The sequence below is a fragment of the Vigna radiata genome, chromosome 4, assembly GCF_000741045.1.
Source record: "Vigna radiata var. radiata cultivar VC1973A chromosome 4, Vradiata_ver6, whole genome shotgun sequence".
NCBI classification, from domain to species: domain Eukaryota; kingdom Viridiplantae; phylum Streptophyta; class Magnoliopsida; order Fabales; family Fabaceae; genus Vigna; species Vigna radiata.
In genome coordinates, this window is record NC_028354.1 from 16,295,102 (window position 1) to 16,316,178 (window position 21,077).

The window sequence follows — 21,077 nt, forward strand, 5'->3', positions numbered from 1 at the left end:
GAAGACAATGTTTAATAAACTCTATAAATGGTGAATTCCTTATCTTAACATTGGATAAGGGAAGTTCATAGGAACCTAAACAGCTCAACACTTTCAATGATAAAAAATTCCAATCCCTATGTATAAAGACGTTGATCTCACTTATAATTAAGTTGTGTGCTTTGGACAAAAGTAAGTAATATTTATACTACTGACATTTTAAAAAGTTATTGTCTCATAATATTTAATATGATTTAGAATTACAAGTAATAAAGAATAAAAGAATGTCAGAATAAATGATTTAATTCATTGACCGATAATAAAAATAGAAGACTCAAATAAAGATAAACTTGTGTAAAATAACAGAATTACGTTCAATCATATGAATAAATATTAAAAGCTCAAATTTGTGTAAAATCAAATGCAATGGTTTCAAATTTGAAATTATAATGTTGTTGAAAATGTTCCTAACTCTAAACATTTTACCAATGCTAAAACTACAAGGCAAGAACTTAGAATAAGAAAGAAAAGTTTTGTGCCAGATATAGACAAAGCATCGTAACTCGCACCAGTTGAAAATGTTCATCCAGCAGAACTGAAGCCAAATGACTTGACAATTGTGCTCACTCTTTCTGCGAATGTTTTGGAGGTTATCTTTTTGCCTGGCACGTGGAATGGGTTTGAAACTGCATCTACATATGCGGCATGGAACCTCCTAAAAAACTGTACAGAAATTCAATCCACCAGAAGTTAACAAGAAAATAACATCAAATAGAATAATATTTCATCCATACGAGTCATATTTCTGAGTAACGAGACAATGAAAAGATAGTAGCTAAATTCATGTATTTCTATCTCCTACAACCATAAATATTACCCGTCAGTTTACAATTAACAAGAAAATGCACATGAAAAACATAGTGGCACTTAAAATTGTAAAATTTTAAGCAACTTAAAGAAGGAAAACAATATAAGGATCTTAAATGTAGACTGCAAAAGTCATAAACAAAATAAACTACTTCGTAACGGAGAAAATGACAGCAGGGAATCACGAAAACATCGCATTCCTAAGTGAAACATCCCTGTCAACAATTAAAACAAGTAATTCAAGTTTTTTTAATTTTTTATAAAACAAAAAATGTTAGTAAACAGAAGGATGTCGAAAAGAACAAAGTACAACGAAACAAGAAAAATCCATCAGCAAAAGAATGTACAAATCCCTTTGCATTTCTCAGTTCAACAATGAAATCCCTTGAAGATGTGGAGTCCATCAAAGCTAAGCCATGAAAAAGAACCTATAAGAAAACACGGTAGTCTCTCACCTCAACACACTGCATTACTTCTATATGATATATGGCAGTATTGCACTCAATATTAAATTTAAATTCATTCACGTAGCTGTGCAGAGTTATAGAAATAGTGAAAGAGAAAAAAATATACGTAAACCAGTAATACCTCACCCTAGTGTTTCTTACCTCTACTATCTCCCAGCCTCCCTTTATATTCTACCTGATTCCCTCCCTTACCTTCCTAATCCTACCAGCCTGTCATGGGTGCAGCCATGCAGGTTAACTGGTTACTTTTAAGATAACTAAGGTCCTCCCTCGCACTTTCCCTCATCACCACTAAGGGTTAATAATCCACTGCCACCCTTTCTATTTCCTGTAACCCACTTTAATAACTGTGCCAAACAAGACCAGATTCTAAAATAGTATAGCAACTACACATTTCAAACATCACAATACCATTTACTGATCATGATCAAGAAGCATCAGCATTTCCTTTGTCAGAATTTATATGTGCTCCAACTCATAAAAAGTAATTGGTATCAACAGTCAAATCACATGACAGACAAGATATCCAATATCTTTCGACCACAATATAATGATCAAAGTACTACTAGTACCACCCATCGGTATTTACTTCCATATATCCTAAATACCATTGCTAAGAGAACTATTCATCACGAATTATCTACTCCCAGTAAGACAAAGGAAATTACACCGAAGAAATGAAAAGAAATTTCATACTCACATTTCTTACATCCGCATCTTTAACATCCAGATCAGTGGTCACCAATATAAACTTCACCTTCGTATTAGTTAGATATCCATAGCTGCAAATCTCGTACCCACAAACTTTTCATTTGTTGGATTAAGCATGAATCAAACAAAACTCTAACAGAAAACAAATGCACTCACACTTTGTAATTCTCGATGGGATAAAGCAGTCCAAGAAACGTCTCATTGAGCATAGGCCCAGACCTTTTAGGATTGTTCACTGCCAAGTAAACAACACATTACATCAGATTCAGAGTTCCACATAAAACTGGAGGCTCTTACTGATTATCTCCAGGCTTAAAGATCTCAAAACCCCGACCATTTGCTTAAAAACAAAACATTACAGATAAATTAAAATTTACGAAATCTCAAATAAAAACTTAGGGATCTCCAGTACAGAGTAAACGAAACGCACCTCGCTCGTCGACCACATCCAGCGAGCAATGGACGATGTGGTGGAGCTTGAGAGCATCATCGGCCTCGGTGAAACTCTGTATGTATAGCGGATTGTTCTGCACGATTTCATAGGAAAGAAGAGTTTGAGTTCAGATCGGAGATCGGAAAACCGGAATTTTCGCCGGAGAAATTGAAATCGGGTATAGAAAGGTGAATGGCACTCACCTGGTGACCGACGACGGCAACGCAGACGATCATGTTGTACTCCGGCGGTGTGCCGAAGGCCGATCAGAATCTACCCGGTTTTCGTTGCACCCACCCAATCAGTGAACTGAAGGAAAAGGTTTGGAAGAAGTGTTCTGGTGTGCACGGGTCTAGTGGAATTAAACTACACGTTTAAATTTTGTTATTAAATTTTTTATTTGAATTTTTACCAAATGTTTACATATTTATTTATAAATAGAAAGTGTATGTATGAAAATTTTCACTTAGTTAGAAAGAACAAGAAAAGATTTTTCCACAAATATTCATGTTTTTTCTCCAAGATTGCAAAAATGTGAAAATAAATATTTCAAGTCGCTGATGCAAGGATAGGTCTTCATGTCATTAAAGAAATTATGAATAAATTATATAATTATTGTTTATATAAATTATCATATAAAACTATATGAATTTATTAAAATATGTGAACATAAATATTTAGCTTAATCTTATACTTTTATTATATAGACATTCATTCTTTTGTTATAGGTGATGATGTCGCAAAATAATAAAAGAATAACGACATCATTATATAAGGTATTTTTTATGAAAATAATAAAAATAAATTATCATTCCGCATTTATCACAGTACTATTCTTATATTACTTACATAACTCCAAACCTTCTTTTGTTATACAAAGACAAGTAAGATGCACCAATAATATAAGATCCCATCATCCAATTAATAAAAGAAAATAAACAATAAAAATTCAATTAAAAATAAAATTAAATAGTTAATAAAATAATAATAATAACTTAACTGAAAATAAGTCTTGAAATTAAATAAAGTCTTCAAAATAAAAAATTATAAGATTTAGATTCATTGATTTGATCTCTATTGTTATTTGTTAAATATGTATGTTAGTTTACAATGAAAAACAAAAATACCAAATTTTGTACAATACTATTTTAATATAGTTTTTTTTTATCAAACCTTCACAATCAATTCAAGAATTAAGAAAATGTGTTAATATTATGAACATATAATTTGACAATAAAGTATTAATTAGAAATAATTAAAGTTAAAAAACATCGAATTCTCTTCAGATCGAGAATGAGTGTGTAGAACATGTTTAGGAATATAGGAATTTTGAATAAAATTAGATTAAAAATTACCACTTTAGATTTCTTTTTAAAAAAATTATCACCGTTAAGTGATCAAAGTATATGACAATTTTAGTATGAATTAAAATTTTGAACTGAAGTCATTATTATCATTATCATATATGGCAATTTCAATATAATTAAATTTGAATTAAAATCATCATTTATACTAAAATTACAATCAATTACATTAAATAATTAGAATGATTTTAGTTTAAAATCAATTACATTAAAACTGTGAATAAAATAATAACTCCAGTTTAAATTCAATAATATTAAAATTATCTGATTTGACGACTTCAATTCAAAATTTAATTTATGTAAAATGTCGTATTTTGATGATTCCACCCTTATAAAACAAAGTTGTCCTTGCCTACGAATGTGAAGATTTCTTAAAAAATAAAATCGCAACAAAATCGTGTTTATATAACATGACTTAACCTGCTTGGTAATTTTTTTTTTTAGAAATCCAGATTAATAATTTTGAAAAAAATCTATTGGTAAAAAAGCCATGTATGGGCGAACCCGTAAACATATAGTGTGTGACTATATTTTGTTTATGAATAAAAATGTTATAATTTATTTTATATTAGTTTATAGGATTGTTCATCGGTTTCAGTAAACCCAACTAATATGATAATCCAAACCAATTAGATTAGTTCAAATTTGTAACTTAAATTAGTTTTATATGAATTTGCTTCAATAGGTTCAATCATTTAAAACTGAACTTAAGATCTTAAGACCTGACAATTTACAATTTCTAACACACAATTTTAGGATCATTATAAATAATAATTCTCTTCTCGAATAGTTAGCATATTTATTCAAAATTATTAATTAAACTAAAACGATCATATAACTACCCATGCCCAGAACATTACTTCCTAATATGATATTGATTTTAATATATAATTCAATTATATATTTAAAAAATATACAACAAAAATAAAGCTATGCTTTGTAGTATATCTTAAAGATAAATTATGGCAATATACATATAACATATATAATATTGTGTTAGAGAAAGGTTATTTATTAAATTAAGTTGTATTATTAATACTTAATTTTTTATTTTTTTAATTATAAAATATACATTGGATTGAATTAATAAAAAGTGCCACAAAGGTAATGAGGCTAACTTAAACGAGATAGGTTATAAACACACCTCTGAGCAGTTGGAGTTTATAATTAATAAATAGCATACTCAATCTGGACAAACTAAGCAAATAAAAAATCAAGGAGTTTAGACATTTTACTATACTTTATCTTAAATTGAAAAATCCAATTTATTAAAGACTCTTCAACATCCTTCCAGTCCTTTTTTTTTTTTTTTATGAAACTTCAACTTGGATTCAATGCTACTCTAAATCTTCAAAGCATCTGAAATCTCGAGTCGTATCATAACCCCCCACTTGAATGAGAATATAAAGTTTTATGTTAGAATGAATTACTGTAGCTAGGTCATTTTTCCCCTGAAAGCACAGAGGAATACAATCAAATAAAGTTGCTAATGGAAAAATAAAATCAACTCAAACTTGTGCTGAATGCTTTAGCTAAGTCCTTCACAACCCGCCCCCAAACCCAAAAATATGGCTCCTAAGGCCCTAATATGACATAATATTAAACAATTTTCTGCCCAAGGAAGTTAAACAATTGGCTCGTGTTGATGAGATGAAGTGTTTGTTTTATGTGTGTTACAGAGGTGAGTTGTCATCTGAGAATATGATCCAACAGAAGATGGAGACCATAGCATATTTTCAGTCAATCAAAATAGTTCAGAGATTTGGCAAATCAGCTTTTCATGAAACCATCATACCAAGGTTTTGTTAACAAGGAACAATTGCACCATAGATATACCTTCAAATAAAACATGACAAGGTTTCAAGACATTATGATCATCTTAACAATTGAGGATACTTATTGTTGGCTAAATTGAAATGAGCATATGATTTCAGGACAAGAAGAACATTCTTACTGTATACACCATTTGACGTATCTCAATTTCAATCACCTAAAGGTCACCCTGATAAACTCCACATTCACCCAAGGATTGGATATGCTGAGTTCAATCAAAGATAGGATATATCAATTAGTCGGCATCGCGGGAAATTTCTTACTCCATATGGACTAAGAGTGCAAGAACTACTCATTTCTAATACGAAAGTACCATCAATAGATAACTTTAGACCATCTCAGTCCAAAATAAAGCAGGACACAATGCAACAGTTTAAACTCAAAATACATTACTTTTAGGGTTAATCAAGTAGCAATCAAATAATCTTTATAATCATGTCCACTAAACTATCCAGATTCTTGGGATACAAAATCACCATATATCCAGCTCTCATCACAAATAAACCTAAGCCTATACACTAATTTGGAATTTCTATCCCATCTACTTCTTTTCCCTTTCTTCCCTTTCTATTTACCTGAAACAATGGTATGTGGAAAAGCAAATTCATTAATTCAAAATTTTATTCCTTATTCCAATTTTACTTCTAAAACCATGAAAACGAACTAGAGACAAGTTACATGCCTCATCATTCTCATTGTTACAAAATATCAAAACGTAATTGCAACCAATTAAAAGAACTTGAAAGGATAAAACATAGACGAAATTTTGTAAGTGCCTTTGGCGATAACCTCTAACATCAATGGAAATTTGCATCATAAAAGTTTGCATTGAGTTGCACAATAAAAGTTTTACATAAGGAGAGTGTATCCTCTCTAGTACTTAAGTTGAGGAGAGATTCGCTTACGTTTTACATAAGGAGAGTGTATGATTTTGATATTGTTCTATCACTCAAAATCATCACACTTATTTTTTGTGTGTATTTCTTTCCAACTGACACTCCCATTCTGATGATAGAACAATATCAAAATGACCTTTTAGAATTGCACGTAAGTTTTGTCCACTCGATTACTCAAACCAACCCGATGAATTAAACTAAGTATATACCAGAACCTTTATTAAGCAGAAAAACTAGTTCTTAGAAAAGTAAAACCCTTTTGTTATTCCACTTTCAGGTCTCAAAAAAACCCATCCTTGCAACAAGGTATACAAATATAAATATAATCTCACGATCCAAGTCACAAGAAAGAAGAATACATCACGCACCGAATCTAGGTCACACACCGCTCTTGACGATGTTCCTCCGCGCCAGGAACCTTGCGATTGGGGGAGTGAGCGCGACGGTTATGGGAACGCGCACGGGGAAAAGCGCCTTGTTGCAGAGGATAGCAAGCGTGAAGGCTCCACCGGCGGAGGCGGCGAGCTGCGCCGTCCGGTTCTTAGAAGGTTGAGAGACGTCTTCGTCGGTAGAGTTAGGATTTTTCTGGTCGGAGACGGCACCCATGTGGAACTTCTCGAGGATGGCTTCGACGTCGACGTTGTTCTTTATGGCAACGTATAGACTGGCGATGGAAACTGTGGAAACGCTCAGGTGAACGCCGAGAGCCACTTTGCCATATTTCTTCATCAGTTCGCGGAATCGACCACCAGCCATTGTTTCAGTGTGGTTTTACTTCTTTGAAATTGATGCAACGTTGTTCCACTGAAGATAGCGCCGTGTTTTGTGTGTGTATGCGAGAGAGATAGACAGAGAGAGAGTGAGAGAACGAGAACAATGGAGAATTTTAGCTAGAATAGGAATGGTGGCGGTGAAGAAGGCGGTGGCTTCTCTTCGGTGAGTGACTTAGGGTTTTAAACTTCTAATGGTAACTAACCAGCATTACGACACCGTTTCAAAATAGGAATATTTCTTTACACGTGGAAATGCATGTGTCTTCTACATAATTAATTCAATAATTAAAATAAATAATGATTTAAAATACTAAAATTATAAAATAATTATTTTAACTTAAAAATAAGTAAATTAAAATTAGTAATCATTTAGAAAATAAAAATTTAGTTTAAAATAGATAAAATTTTAAAAAAGTATATCAGAGAAGGAGAATTTCAGTTATATATAGGTATGATAAATACACACTCATACTTACTTTAGGACAAACTTAACTTATTACTGAATTATTAGAAGAATTTTATGTTATTCAATAATTCTTTTTATTATCATACTTTATTCCAATTTATATTAAATTGATTAAAACTAAATTAGGTGAATTAAATTTTAATTTTTAAAAAAATTTAGTTTTAAAACTTTTTTTAAGTCTACTTTATATTTATATTTATATATATATATATATATATATATATATATATATATATATATATATATATATATATAATTCGGGATATTTTCATAAGGACTTGTTGGTATTTTTATATTATGGTAGTAATGGAATAAAGTATTAAATTAGAAGAAAAATATATATCACCCAAGACAAAATTGTATTGAATTGATTTTATTAAATGTTAAAAAATCTAATCTATTTTGTTTTGATTGGAGTAACCATGAACTACAAGTCGGACAAGAAATAGTAATGAACAAGTATAAAATAGTGATGAGCAAGAAATAATGATGAACAAGTCTAAAATAAATTGGTTTTAACAAATTTTTCTCTTATAGATTTTGTTTAATATAAAAGAAAATTATTTAATTAATAATTGAATTTTTATATTTAGTTTTTATTTGTTTTAATTTTTATATTTATTTTTTAATTGATACTAGTACAAAAAATCATATTTTATGATGTACAAAAACAAACTATGACGTATATAGTTTTGTACGTTATAATATGTCTACACATTCATTTTATGACGTAGTAAAAATTTACGTAACTTGTATTTAGTAAATTTTTGCTACGTCATAAAATGAATGTGTAGACCTATTATAACGTACAAAACAATGTACGTCATAGTTCGTTTTTGTACGTCATAAAATATGATTTTTGTACTAGAATTATTTTTATAATAAAGTTTAATATATAATTATTTTATTAAATTGTTTGTTTTGAAATGGAAAACCTTATTGTCAATACCAAATTTCGTCTGGACTAGTTTTTTTTATCTTAATTTCTTCTCTTATTTTACTTTATTCTCTAATTTTATTTTTATTTCTTTTATTTTAGTTTATTTCTATGTTATTTATCTCCTTATGTTATTTATTATTCTTATTTCTTTTTATTTCTTTTTTATTTTTTTGTTTATTAATCTTTGTGTTTTTCTTAAGTTTTGTTTTAATATAATTTGTTTTAATATAACTAGCATAATCAAACACAAATCCATATTAGTTAGGCATTAACTAATTTAGTTCAGAAAAAATGACAAAAACAAAAAGGGAAAAGATTGAAAATTCTCTATCTTGTCTTTAGTGGAAAAAATAAAAGAAAAAAAATATAAAAAAAATAAAATAAAATATGTGTGCGTAACGACAACGACAAGTTGGTCTGGAGGAAGCACAGACAAATTGCGGTTGCGGTTTTGGTATGTGGCAGGCGATTTTGGTGTGGCAAGCGATTTTGGTTTGGGAATTTGCAGAAGAAACGGTTAAAGTTGTAGAGGGAATTTTAAAAAGAAAAGAGAAAAAAGAGCAAGCAACAAAAAGGCTGAGGGGGAGAGCATAAACAACATTAATCATTCAATCACAAGCAAAATACCAAGTCACCAGATAATACAGCAAGAGCACCGAGAAAGGAGAAAAGAACTTTTCTTCAGGGAGGAAAGCAAGGGAATATCGAGAGAGGTCGGGGGTGATTACAGAGAGAGTTCGACACCACGAGACTTCGTCACCAAGAGACTTCAACACCAAGGTAAGTCTCCTGTCCCAGTCTAATCAATGGCTTGTTACGATGATTGTGAGTTGATATCCATGTATTCAATATGTTCTATTATTGTTATTTTGCTGCAAATTCCTGTTCATCCCTTCACTTATCACCTCCCATGTTGACGGCTCTCCATTCTCAATATCGGCCACTAGAAGTAGAATAGACTCCATATTCTGCATTTTAGCATTCTTAGCTTCGATAAAGGAGGTTATCGTGCTTCTTGTTACTTTCACACTAGGATTCTCATTTCCCACCTGATTGAGTCTAAAAAAAATACTCGCAAATGAAGCTTCAGCATTGTCAAGCTTATTTTGTTCTTCATTCTTATGCTTCTTCTGCAACATCTTTCCAACCTTGAAAACGCTCCCCTCAGGAGCAAGACCCTTGTTGTTCAGGACCTTCTCATCCCTTTTTACCTTTGATCGGTCTTACCCCCATCCATCACCTTCCCTTCCCTTCCATTCGGTCCAACACTTGAAGGAAACATAAAAAACACTCACTCACTACCTCCTCTGCCAAAAAAAAACACTCACACCACACGGACCACCCATAACCACCTCAACGGACAGACCTCACTACTCTTAACTCCTCTCCTTCACCCTCTGAACCAACCCATTTTTCTCAACCTTACTCATCATTTTTCCAGCTTCCTCATTGAAAAACAACAATCATCCTCATGCCACCATTCACGCACTCAGAAACATCTACCAGAACCCACAACCACCTCAACCATCTAACCCCCATCACCTCATCAACACACACGCACAAAACCAAACACACCAAAACAAAGTGTCAAATACCCTTGCCCCTAATCTGATTTCGAGTTCCATGACCTCAACACCAAACATGTTACTTATCAAATTAGCCCCCTCTTAATGCTGTTACACTGTAACATGTTAACTAAAAAAAATGGCCTTCAAAACGAAATGAGAAGAAGAGAAGGAAAGGTTCTTTCGTCTTTGACTCCGGCGATGGTGTTGGAGGAGAAGCGCTCTCGAATAGAGGAGGAGGAGGAAAGTGCTGCCGGCGGCGCTGATGTGGAAGCGAATTCCAGCGAGGACAACGGTGGCCAGCTGGACGACGGTGGTTGGTTTTTGCTCGTGGCCCGAGAAGCAGTGGTTGGGTGTGACGGACAGCGGCCTCTTTGGCCGTGATTCATGGTGCCGGTGGCGTCCCTGTTCGAGCCGCCGATATTCTACGGAGGAGGGAGAGAGCTCGCACGCGAAGAAGAAGGAGGCAAGATAGCGGTCCGGCGTGAGGGACGACGACTCTTTCCCCCTCTCATGGTTTGTGCTAAAAACCTTTTTCCTCTTTAAAAAATCATAAATTGTTTTAAAGGGTTCAAGCACAAGTGCGACCATTCTGTCTGCCTTGTGCTAAAAACCTTTTTCCTTCCTCTTTAAAAAATCATAAATTGTTTTAAAGGGTTTAAGCGCAAGTGCGACCATTCTGTCTGTCTTGTGCTAAAAAACTTTTTCTTCCTCTTTAAAAAATTAACAAAAAGTTATTTTAAAAGGTTCAAGCACACATGCGACCATTCTGTCAGCCTTGTGCTGAAAACCTTTTTCTTCTTCTTTCAAAAAATTAGCAAAAATTTATTTTAAAAGGTTAAAGCACACGTGCGACCATTCTGTCGGCCTTGTGCTGAAAACCTTTTCCTTTTTTCTATAAAAATACCAAAAAAATATAAAATCTTCAAAAAACTAAAAAACATCTTCACAAACATCTTCAAAAGTGGAGATACGTAGGAGCAAGGCTAGTCCTTGTCAGGTTCACTTTCCAAAAATCCAAAAAAATTTCAAATCTTTTTTTTCAAACAAATTTCTCAAACAAATTTTCCAAACGATTCAAAGAACTACGTAACCCTGATTTCTCAATCCAACTGAGAATAAGTAGGAGCAAGGTCAATCCTTGTCGGGCACAAAAAACACAAAAAAATATTTTGTTTTCTTTATAGTTTTAATTTTTAGGGGATGTCAACACCCAATTTCGTCCGAGTAACACAAAATATTATTTTTATTTTTATATTTCGTCCGAGTAACACAAAATATTATTTTTATTTTTATTTTTATCTTGTTTCTTTTAATTGTTTTGTTTTTGTTATATTATCTAATTTTTATTTATTTTTAAATGTTTATCTTTATTTGTTTTCATTTTTTATATTAGTTTTTTATTTTAATTCTATTTTTTACTTTTTATTTTACTTTTTTGATGATTTATAGTTATTGATTTTATTTTGCGTTAATTTTCTTTTTGTTATTTTTACCTTTCCTTTAATTTTTATGAGAAAAGAAAATTTTTATGAGAAAAAAAAAAAAAAAGAAAAGAAAAAGAAAAAAGACGAAAAAAGAAAAAGGAAAACGAAAACAAAATCACAGAGTCAACTCTTCTTTCTTGCCTTTTTGTTTTTCCTGCAACACAGATCAACACCGGCATCAGAGGAAAGCTCGAAATGGCTTATACAATGCCCATGAAAAAAACAATTGTTTGACTCTTGCTAAAAATCTCTATGCAAAGTTGTGCCATACACCAAAGGAGTAAAGATATCTCAATGGCTTTTACCATCTGATCAAATTTAAACACTAACTAAGAAAAAAAACAAAGAGAAAATCCCAAGTCAGAAGATTGTGTCTGAGTTCACAGGACGCAGGGGTTGTGGTTTGGTTTTTGAATGGAGCTTGATCACAGTAAATAAAAAAGGACCTTAACCAGCAGGGGGGATACTTGGTACCATTCAAGTTCTTACGACAAAAAAAAACAGAACAAAAAGAACTGGGAAGCAACTTCCTGGATTCACAGATAAAAAAGAAAAATACCTCTAACACCGAGGACCATATCTTCAAGGGCATGAATCACTCATCACGTCCAACATCACACATCATCCATCTCTCACACAACCCTTGACCTTTTACTCACCCCATCATCAATCATCACAACAAGAGCACAAGATCTCAATCAAAAGGGCAAAGAGAACGAAACCGAAAGAAAAAGTCTGTGCAGCTGCGAAGGTAAGTTCTCCTTCGTCGCTTCCAAGTTTAAATGTCAGCTGGTTTTGATTTGGCAATGCCTGTCTTGGTCTGTTTGAACATGCAATTTGATTTTGTCTGCTTGAATGTGTAATTTGCTTCTGCACATTATTTATTATTCATGCTAATAACATAAGCACGCGCCATCGCCTTCAACAATCACGAAACCAGTGCCCTCTCTACATAACCCAAACCTGCAAACTAATGTTCCCCATACACAATCCCATTACCATCATCAATCTTGAGTTATACTATTGAAATCCCAATGCCTTTTTCCTGCAAGAAGAAAGAAATAATCCAATAACCCTTAATCAATTACAACTGCACAAACCAAACCAGACAATGAAACTATACCCTCCATGCCTTTGTCCATCTCCAATCAGCAACAATGAGATTGAAGTACTAAGCTAGATACTCGCCGGAAAAAACACAATAGAAAAAGAAATAAAACAACAAAACTAGTCCGTTCATCGTCACCTGTTCAACCTCCATTCACCCATTAGTTTCATCCCAACTCAAGCACAATATATACTCATATTTTCCAGTATCGGTAAACCAAAACATCAAACAATAAAAAACAACTAATCAATGAGTGCCGGCGGTGAGCGTTGCTGAGGACGTTTGACGTTTGAGAGAGGAGTAGAGAGCCCTTGAATGGAGATGAACAAATGCGACGTTAGGGGGCACCGGTGAAGACCGCGACTCCGGTGAGACTGTGCCGCAGCAAGGCTGTCTACTGAGGTCGCTGGAATGGCCAGGAGAAGCTGACCCAACGAAAGTTGCGATCGAGGAAGAAGATGACCCATCAGGTGGCGGTGATCACGACTGACGACGATGGTTGGATTCGTTCATGGTGGTGAAGACTAGACTCAGGGAAGCAGTGGTTCTTCCCTCCCTCGCGCGGTTGATCTTGTTGATGGTTGGTGTCGCCGGCGACACCTTGGATTGAGTGACGATAGCTCCGGCAGCGAGTCGCGTCGCCGGCGCGACCCTAGTTCGTGACCCAGAGGCGGCTGCGGCCAGTTTCAGTGAAGGCGACGGGAACGACAAGATCTCAGAGATTGGGCCGGTCGTGCGCGAAATGAAGGAGAGAAGGAAGAACCTGGCGCCATGGCCGACGACGACTCCGGCTGGCACTGTGGCCGGCGACGACTCCGGCGACGAGCATTGTCGGTGGCGACGCTGTGGCTGCAACACACGGTGGCCGGAAAAGGTCGAAAGGCTTGAACAGTGGAAGTGGGCGCTACTGGGTGTTTCGCTCAAAGGAGGAGAGGCCAAGTCTCTAGGTTTTTCTGAATGGTGGAATGAGAGCAATATTGGCAGACCCCTGTTGTGTCTGAATTTGGGGGAAAGGCTTGCAAAAGCCTTGGGCCGGATCTGGACCTTTTCTTTTCTTAACTTTTCTTTTAATTATTAAAAAATATAAAAACCTTTCCGCACACCCCCAGCTTCCATTCACACACCCTTTCTGTTTGGGGCTTAAGCCCATGCTGACTCTACAAAACCTTTTACCTCTTTGCAGCCTCCTAGTTTCACATTCACACTCCCTTTCCCCTTGGACTTAGGCCCAGTTCGTTTTTTTTAAGGGAAAAATGATTTAGGCACCCCTTTTCTTTTTTATTTATTTATTATTATTATTATTATTTTTTTTTTCTTTCTTTTCTTTCATCTTATCATTTAACTTTTTATTTTATTTTTGTTTCTACTTTTTATTTTCATTTAATTATTTATTCATTTATTTTATTTATCTACTTTTAAGTATATATTGAAAACAAAAAAATATTTTAAAAGGTTTAAGCACACGTGCGACCATTCGCGTCAGCCTTGTGTTAAAACNTTTTCNNCCTTCTTTCAAAAAATACAAAAATATTTTAAAAGGTTTAAGCACACGTGCGACCATTCGCGTCAGCCTTGTGTTAAAACCTTTTCCTCCTTCTTTAAAAAAAATAACAGAAATATCTTAAGAGGTTTAAGCACACGTGCGACCATTCGCGTCAGCCTTGTGTTAAAAACCTTTTCCTTCTTCTCTCAAAATTAACAAAAAATATAAAACAAACTTTCCAAGCAATTCTCCAAATAAACTTTCGAAATATTTTTAAAGAACTACGTAACCCTGATTTCCCAGTCTAACTGAGAATACGTAGGAGCAAGGTCAATCCTTGTCGGGCACAAAAAACAAAAAAAAATATATTTTGTTTTCTTTAGAGTTTTATTTTTAGGGGAAATTAAACATTTTGCAAACCACATCAAATCCGCGTATTTAGTTAAAGGTACTGCGTTAGGGCAGGCGTTGTGGGGGTGCTAACACCTTCCTCACACGTAACCGACTCCCGAACCTAATCTTTGGTTTTCGTGGACCGTGCTTTATCATTTTATGGTTTTTCCGTAGTTTTCCAGAATAAATTATGGTGACGACTCCAAAACTCTTTTTCAAACCCGTTTTCTTTTTGGATCGTCGTCCCGTCGCGATTCCGGTTGCGACAGGGGAAATTAAACATTTTGCAAACCACATTAAATTTGCGCATTTGGTTAAAGGTACTGCCTTCGGGCAGGCGTTGTAGGGTGCTAATACCTTCCCTACACGTAACTGACTCCCGAACCCAATCTTTGGTTTTCGTGGACCGTGCTTTATCATTTTATGGTTTTTCCGTAGTTTTCCAGAATAAACTATGGTGGCGACTCCAAAATCTCTTTTTCAAAAAATATTTTCTTTTTTGGATTGTCGTCCCGTCACGATTTTTTCCGGTTGCGACACTTATAAAATAGTATTTTAGAGATGGTGATAATCTAAAATAGTGAAATTCGGTTATTTTAATATTAAGTTATTTTATTATAAATAATTTTTTTTATAAATTAATTTTATTATTTTAAAACTTACCATAGTTTTAGAAACAATTTGTCTAGAGTTTTCTACTTTCTTTCTAAAGATTCTAGCACATCCATAATTTGTTTAACGATTAGGTTACCTGATCAATCTCTATAATAGAGAAAGTAAGTTTTTATCTCTTTTTTCTTTTAATTCTTACTCTTTGATCTTTTTTTGTTCTTGGTTAATTTTTGGTCTTAAGGGTTCTTTCTAATTATCCTTCGATGTTTCATATGTTACTTCAGAAATTTCTTGTGTTTAAAGCAACAGGTGGGATGTTCTTAGAGTTAGACAGTTTTTTTGTGAGGTAAGGGAAGCCAGAACCTTTGCTTTAGTTTGTGTTTGTATTATAAATTTAGTATCATTGTGAATAATAGATAATTTTTGAGAATTTGTTATGATTATCTGTATGTTATTTATGTTTAATTGATGATTTTGATAGTAGGATGTTGGCATAGTTGGAATGGTGTGATTGTGAGGTATAATACTGTTATGATTGTGTGTGATGAAGTTGTTTTGGTTTTTGAAAACTGAATTCAAGTGTTTGGGGTGAATGGTGGTCAAATCCTTAAGTCTTAAGGCTAAATAGAGAGGCTTTGATATGTGAGTTTGAGAAAGAGATGTTAAAGTGAGAAAGTAACTGTCTAGAAACTGTCATGAGGTAATTTGAGACTTGTCAAAAGTTTTTTGTGAGTGAAATATGATATGTAGCAATAAGTTGGTTTATAGTTGAAGTTTTGAAGCATTTTTAGTGTAAAAATGAGGTTTCGAGTAGTGAGATATTGATGTAAAGGGTGTGAATGGTTTTAGAAGGTTAAAAGTGTGTTATTATACTAATTAGGACTTGTCTAAAGGTTTATATAAGAAAAGAATTTGTCATGGAAGTGATAATTACTTTATAAATTGAGTTTCTTAGTCCATTTTGGAGGTTTTAGGTGTTGGAAATTGAAAGTAGGATGGTTGGAAGGAAAGTGAGGTGTTGGAGTTGTTAACAAGTGTATTTAGACTTAGTTATGCAGTTGGTAAATTGATATGGGAGTTAAAAGTGTAGAATTTAATTTGGATAGCATCTAGGAGGGAATTTGGATTTTAAAGTGTCAAATTGAGTTCAACAGTGTTCTCATAGTTTTCTCAAGGTCTGAAGGGTCATAGAGATCTTTAGAAGTTGGGGGCAAAGTGTCTAAAGTCTGGTTTTTAGTGGTTGTGCTTTTGTCATGGTGTTGAGCGCTAAGGTCTAGAGCTTGGGCGCTACCTTGTTGTTCTGGGGCGTCTGGGCGCAACTATATGTGTTCACATGCATATGTTTTAAGTGTTTTCCAATTATTTGTTTGGTTGCTTAATATCCTTTAAAGTATTATTAAAGGTTACATATGTTGGTGTGCAATGTGAAAGTAAAGAGATGTATGTACATGGTTTCAAAGGGTTTCAAAGTTGTGAAAGTGAGTTCCAAGGTGGAATTCTTGGTGTAATTTCAACTATCATTAGTTTGAATGTAGAGAACTCAGTCTTGGGGGTTATCTTGACAATCTAATGGTCATTCATTCTCACATAGAGATGATTGACACATGTGGTGAGAGTAGCAGGAGGTCTTAGTCTTGGGTACTTTCAGTATGATCCAAGGCATGGAACAAACTAACCTTGTGAGTGTAGTAGGGTGAAACTCATTGACAATGACTTAGCAAAACAGTAGAAGCCACCATAAGTGCATAACTCGTCATAGCTCGACATTCATTCTATGTCCGGACAATCTAGTCAAATTATTGTCATGCATAAAGTGTTTGGTCGTTTGGTGTCAAATGTGTATCATGTGTATAATGTTTAAATACTCATATATTTCACTTTTTTTTTGTATTCTAGCTTACCCTTACTTTTTGTGTTGTCTATTTTTGTGTAAGTTTCTCTTTTGCGATGATCACCTTAATGGGTGTGAGCTTGGAGAGGACAAGTCTCTAGTTGTCTCATGGAAGTGAGGGAGAAGCAGCAGTACATATACACACACACACACACACACACACACACACATATATATATATATATATATATATATATATATATATATATATGTATGTATGTATATAATTTCTAAAATTTTTCATGTTAGTAAAATGATGAAGATGAAGTTTTGATGATGTCTAATTCAAGTCAAAAAATATCAAGATTCAAGAAGATCCTTTGAAGACTTGTTTTGTTATAAAAAACTTTTGTAATAATTATAGTTTGATGCTTAGGACTCAGATTTTCGATAGGTTTTGATTTCATGTACTTCCATAGTGTATATTTGCTGTTCAAAATAAAAAATGCACGGTTTTAATTGATTAAACCAAGTATTAATCAATTAAAACGTTGCAGGTGCTGAAAACTCAATCAGACACTAGAATAATCGATTAAAACATATTTTAATTGATTAGTTAATTGATTAATCCTAAGAATAATCAATTAAAGGTGATCGTTGGAGTTTTCTAGTCGTTAAAACTAGCCGTTGTAGTCATTTTAATCGATTAACACTAATATTAATTGATTAAAAGCGTTAAATGGCTGGAAACGAAAAATGGAAGAGTATTTGCTTGAGTCTATAAATAGGCTCTCTTCATCCATTAACAACAACTCTTCCTTTGTGCTCTAGATATCTGAAATCATTGAGAGTTGTGTACTTTTGCTCAGCTAAAGAAACTCTTGTTTATGGAGCTGTTGAAGTGCTACTGCGACGACAGAGGAATAACTGGTTCATCCTCGGTGTATATGAGGAAGTGTCTGGAAGATGTTCATCCTTCGTGACGTATTCAGAGGAGGTGATTCATCCTTTGCGAAAGATTCAAAGGAGGTGTAGATTCATCTCTTGCGGTTTCAAGAGAGGTGGTTTATAAACTTTTACAAATTGTTTTCTTTGTGATTGTAATTATCTTATGATAATGGAAAATTTATTTGGTTTTAGATTAGCAACTAGACGTAAGATTGATAAGATCCGAATCAATATAAAATTTATTTGTGCAAATTTCTCTCTACTATTTATATTTATTATTTACTAAATAAATTAAATTAATAAGAAATTTTAAAAGCCACACATTTTTAATTAAGAACGAATTCGCCTCTCTTAATTTATTGTTCAATGCTAATCATTCTCTGCTGCGTTGTGACATTTCAAATCTAAATGTCTTCTATAAGAAATCTCAAATACATTTTGTAAGTTATTATTTTTTAATCTTATTTTAGTGATTTTATATTATTAAATTAGGATGTTACATAATATCATATATTAAATATATATTTATTATGTGACAAAAGTTAAATATTTTTGGATTGAAATATCTCTAATTTTGGTATATAATACTTTTAAAATAAAAAATAACAAATTTTGATAATAACATATCGCATAATATATTTTAATATTCTTGAAATTATAATGAATTTTAAAAAACCAAAACAAAACAAGATCTCAAATAAATCTTTTATAAAATTAAAAAATCAATTAATTTTAGAAAATATAAAATAATAAAACAAATTAAATATACCAATATAAATTTAAATACAAATATTAAATTACTAATTAAATGTTTAAAAATTTAAAATAAAGGGTTATTTATTGATGAGAATGGAGTGACTCGTATATCTAAGGAATCAACTCTACTTTAAGAAATTTGAAAAAAAATATATTAGCAGAGTGGTTGAAAATATTGTAATCCCAAAGTTGACAATAAAAATAAGAAAATCTTTGTGATCAGTATAACGATTAAAAAAAACCTGCATATAATATTCATGAAATATTAAATTATACTCAAACAATTGTATCGAACGGTGCAACATTGAAAAACTAAAATGTACAAGCCATGCAGAATTTGAAAGGATCTACTAAAAAAATATAAACACGAATAGTATAAATAAAATAAAGTAGTTTATAAGCAGTATTTTAAAACGTGATTTATAATGAATATATTGAAAAAAATTTAAAAAAAAAAATGAAGTCGTATCCAATATTATTACTTTTAATTTTATTATTTAAATAACTATTAAAGTCGTGTTTTAAAACAAAATTTCATTTTAAAAATTAAAAAGGTAAATTGCTACCTTTAATGAAAAATGTCATATTTTTAAAATATGACCTGTTCATATTCCTAGTTTATTTTAATCTATCTATTTCTATAATATTTAACCAAATATATTAAAAAACTATAAATTACCATATAAGGGTGAAATATTTTATCCAAATTAGCCAATTAAATTCTTAATATTCAAAAATTGAATCAATTGAATTTGTTAAATCAACTTAACAGAAGCTTAGCTGTGAGGGTGTCGTAGATAATTTTGAACACGTAACTTTATTAAAAAAAACTTTCTACGTGGCATTTTATAAAAAACATTTTAAAAATTGTTTAAAATTAGGGTTTTTTGATCGAAAAAGCACTACACTCACATATACTGTTTCTAATTCCAACCATATTCCACCAAACTCCAATACAGAGAAAATTTTCATCATCAATGTTTTTCTTCTTAATTTTTTGAGAGGAACATCTTCTCTTGGAGGAACGCCGTCTTCCACCAAACTCCAATACTGTTTTGAACGAAAGATGTTTCCCATAAGCATTGCCCAACAACTATCTGCTGTCATGCTTCAAACATCATACTCACAGATACTACTGTTTCTAATTCCACACTCACAGACTCTGATGATAGAAAAAGCACTAAATGCACACCTCCTTAAATTTTGTTTGTTAAATTCATAAACTTAGGTCATTTATCCCACAGTACATATAACAGTCACAAATGAAGTTGTTGCACATATGTTGTCAAGTACTAGGTACTAAGAACAAACATATCCCAATGCGATCGGAAAGCCAAAGAAGGCGCTTGGGGTAAAGAAAGCTCTGGTTTTTTTTTTTTTTTTTACTGGGAATAGCCCCTAAAGGAGAGAAATTTCTGACTAAACCCTAATTAATCCCCAATTGGGAAATTTCCCTTTTAAGAAAACCAAAAGTCAAGTTGGGGAACGAGAGTTGGGAAGCAAATGTTCTACATCCCAAACAGAAGCAACGTCTTAGTGGTGGCAGGAAACGACAGCGCTGCGGAGGCACAACTCAAACAGTGTTCTGTACAACCTCCTAAGGAAGGACAAATTTCTTCTTTTCTTCTCCTCCACAGTTCTGGTAGGGGTTTTGCAGGTAGGAAATAAGTTTTCCGGTGACTAAGGCGCAAACCCCTTCCTCGCGGCGCGGTGAGGGGTTACAACGGTGGTGCCGACGGTGATCTGAGCATGGGCGTACCTGGGCGGTGGGAGTCGCGAGAGCTTTCCTCCTTCGAAGCGACTCGCGATGGTGAACGCAGGTTCAGTTTCGACCATGCCGGAGTGCGAACGGTGTCACGATGGCAGAAGGAGATGACGGTTGGCGGTGATGTTGACGATGATGGTCGTCATTGTTTACTGTCAAACTCTATTTTTAAAATGTTAAATATTATCAAATTCCAGTATACAACTATCTGAATGTCATGTGTAAAAAGCTTAATACGTCAATATTTCAAAGTCATCAAAAACTTAAATCGGTTAAGCTAATTTAACGATTAATTGAGTTAATTGTTTTTTAAGGATTAAATTTGCAAAACTTATAAGACAAGGATAAAACTAAAAAAACCTCGCATAAATAGAGAGATAGGAAAGGGTTTAACTTTTTT

The 21,077-nt window shown here is 33.1% G+C and overlaps 2 protein-coding genes and 1 long non-coding RNA gene across 8 annotated transcripts; 1 reads left to right on the forward strand and 2 right to left on the reverse strand.

The window, feature by feature from the left end:
- Positions 1-339: 339 nt before the first annotated feature.
- On the reverse strand, positions 340-2,819 carry LOC106758754 (trafficking protein particle complex subunit 2-like protein). The gene is made up of 5 exons (XM_014641732.2): positions 2,661-2,819; positions 2,455-2,551; positions 2,181-2,259; positions 2,014-2,095; positions 340-702 (listed from the first exon to the last, which is right to left on the reverse strand). Exons 1-5 carry the CDS (start codon positions 2,691-2,693, stop codon positions 562-564), a joined length of 432 nt encoding a protein of 143 aa, XP_014497218.1. The 5' UTR covers positions 2,694-2,819; the 3' UTR covers positions 340-561.
- A 2,253-nt stretch (positions 2,820-5,072) lies between these two features.
- On the reverse strand, positions 5,073-7,493 carry LOC106758735 (uncharacterized protein C106.07c). 6 transcript variants are annotated; one of them, XR_002667588.1, is made up of 3 exons: positions 6,919-7,493; positions 5,776-5,859; positions 5,073-5,272 (listed from the first exon to the last, which is right to left on the reverse strand). XR_002667588.1 is itself a non-coding variant. In XM_022779950.1 (2 exons), the coding sequence occupies exon 1, from the start codon at positions 7,304-7,306 to the stop codon at positions 6,929-6,931; it is 378 nt and encodes a 125-aa protein (XP_022635671.1). In that variant the 5' UTR covers positions 7,307-7,493; the 3' UTR covers positions 5,073-5,272; positions 6,919-6,928. The 6 variants fall into 6 exon arrangements, 4 of the variants coding, with proteins under 4 accessions (XP_022635671.1, XP_022635670.1, XP_014497194.1 ...); XR_002667587.1 differs by lacking the exon at positions 5,073-5,272 and adding an exon at positions 5,314-5,657; XM_022779950.1 differs by lacking the exon at positions 5,776-5,859.
- Positions 7,494-12,439: 4,946 nt separating this feature from the next.
- Positions 12,440-18,208, forward strand: LOC111241494. Its single transcript, XR_002667589.1, has 3 exons — positions 12,440-12,532; positions 15,662-15,723; positions 18,040-18,208. It is a non-coding gene; the product is annotated as an uncharacterized LOC111241494 (long non-coding RNA).
- The last annotated feature ends 2,869 nt before the right edge of the window (positions 18,209-21,077 follow it).

Excerpts from the sequence above, each read along its gene's own strand:
- LOC106758735 (XM_022779950.1), bottom strand. The coding sequence starts at position 7,306 with ATGGCTGGTGGTCGATTCCGCGAACTGATGAAGAAATATGGCAAAGTG.
- LOC106758754 (XM_014641732.2), bottom strand. The coding sequence starts at position 2,693 with ATGATCGTCTGCGTTGCCGTCGTCGGTCACCAG. Across the intron at positions 2,552-2,660 it reads TTGCCGTCGTCGGTCACCAG|AACAATCCGCTATACATACA; the intron begins GTGAGTGCCATT and ends GAAATCGTGCAG. Across the intron at positions 703-2,013 it reads AAGATGCGGATGTAAGAAAT|TTTTTTAGGAGGTTCCATGC; the intron begins GTGAGTATGAAA and ends ATTTCTGTACAG.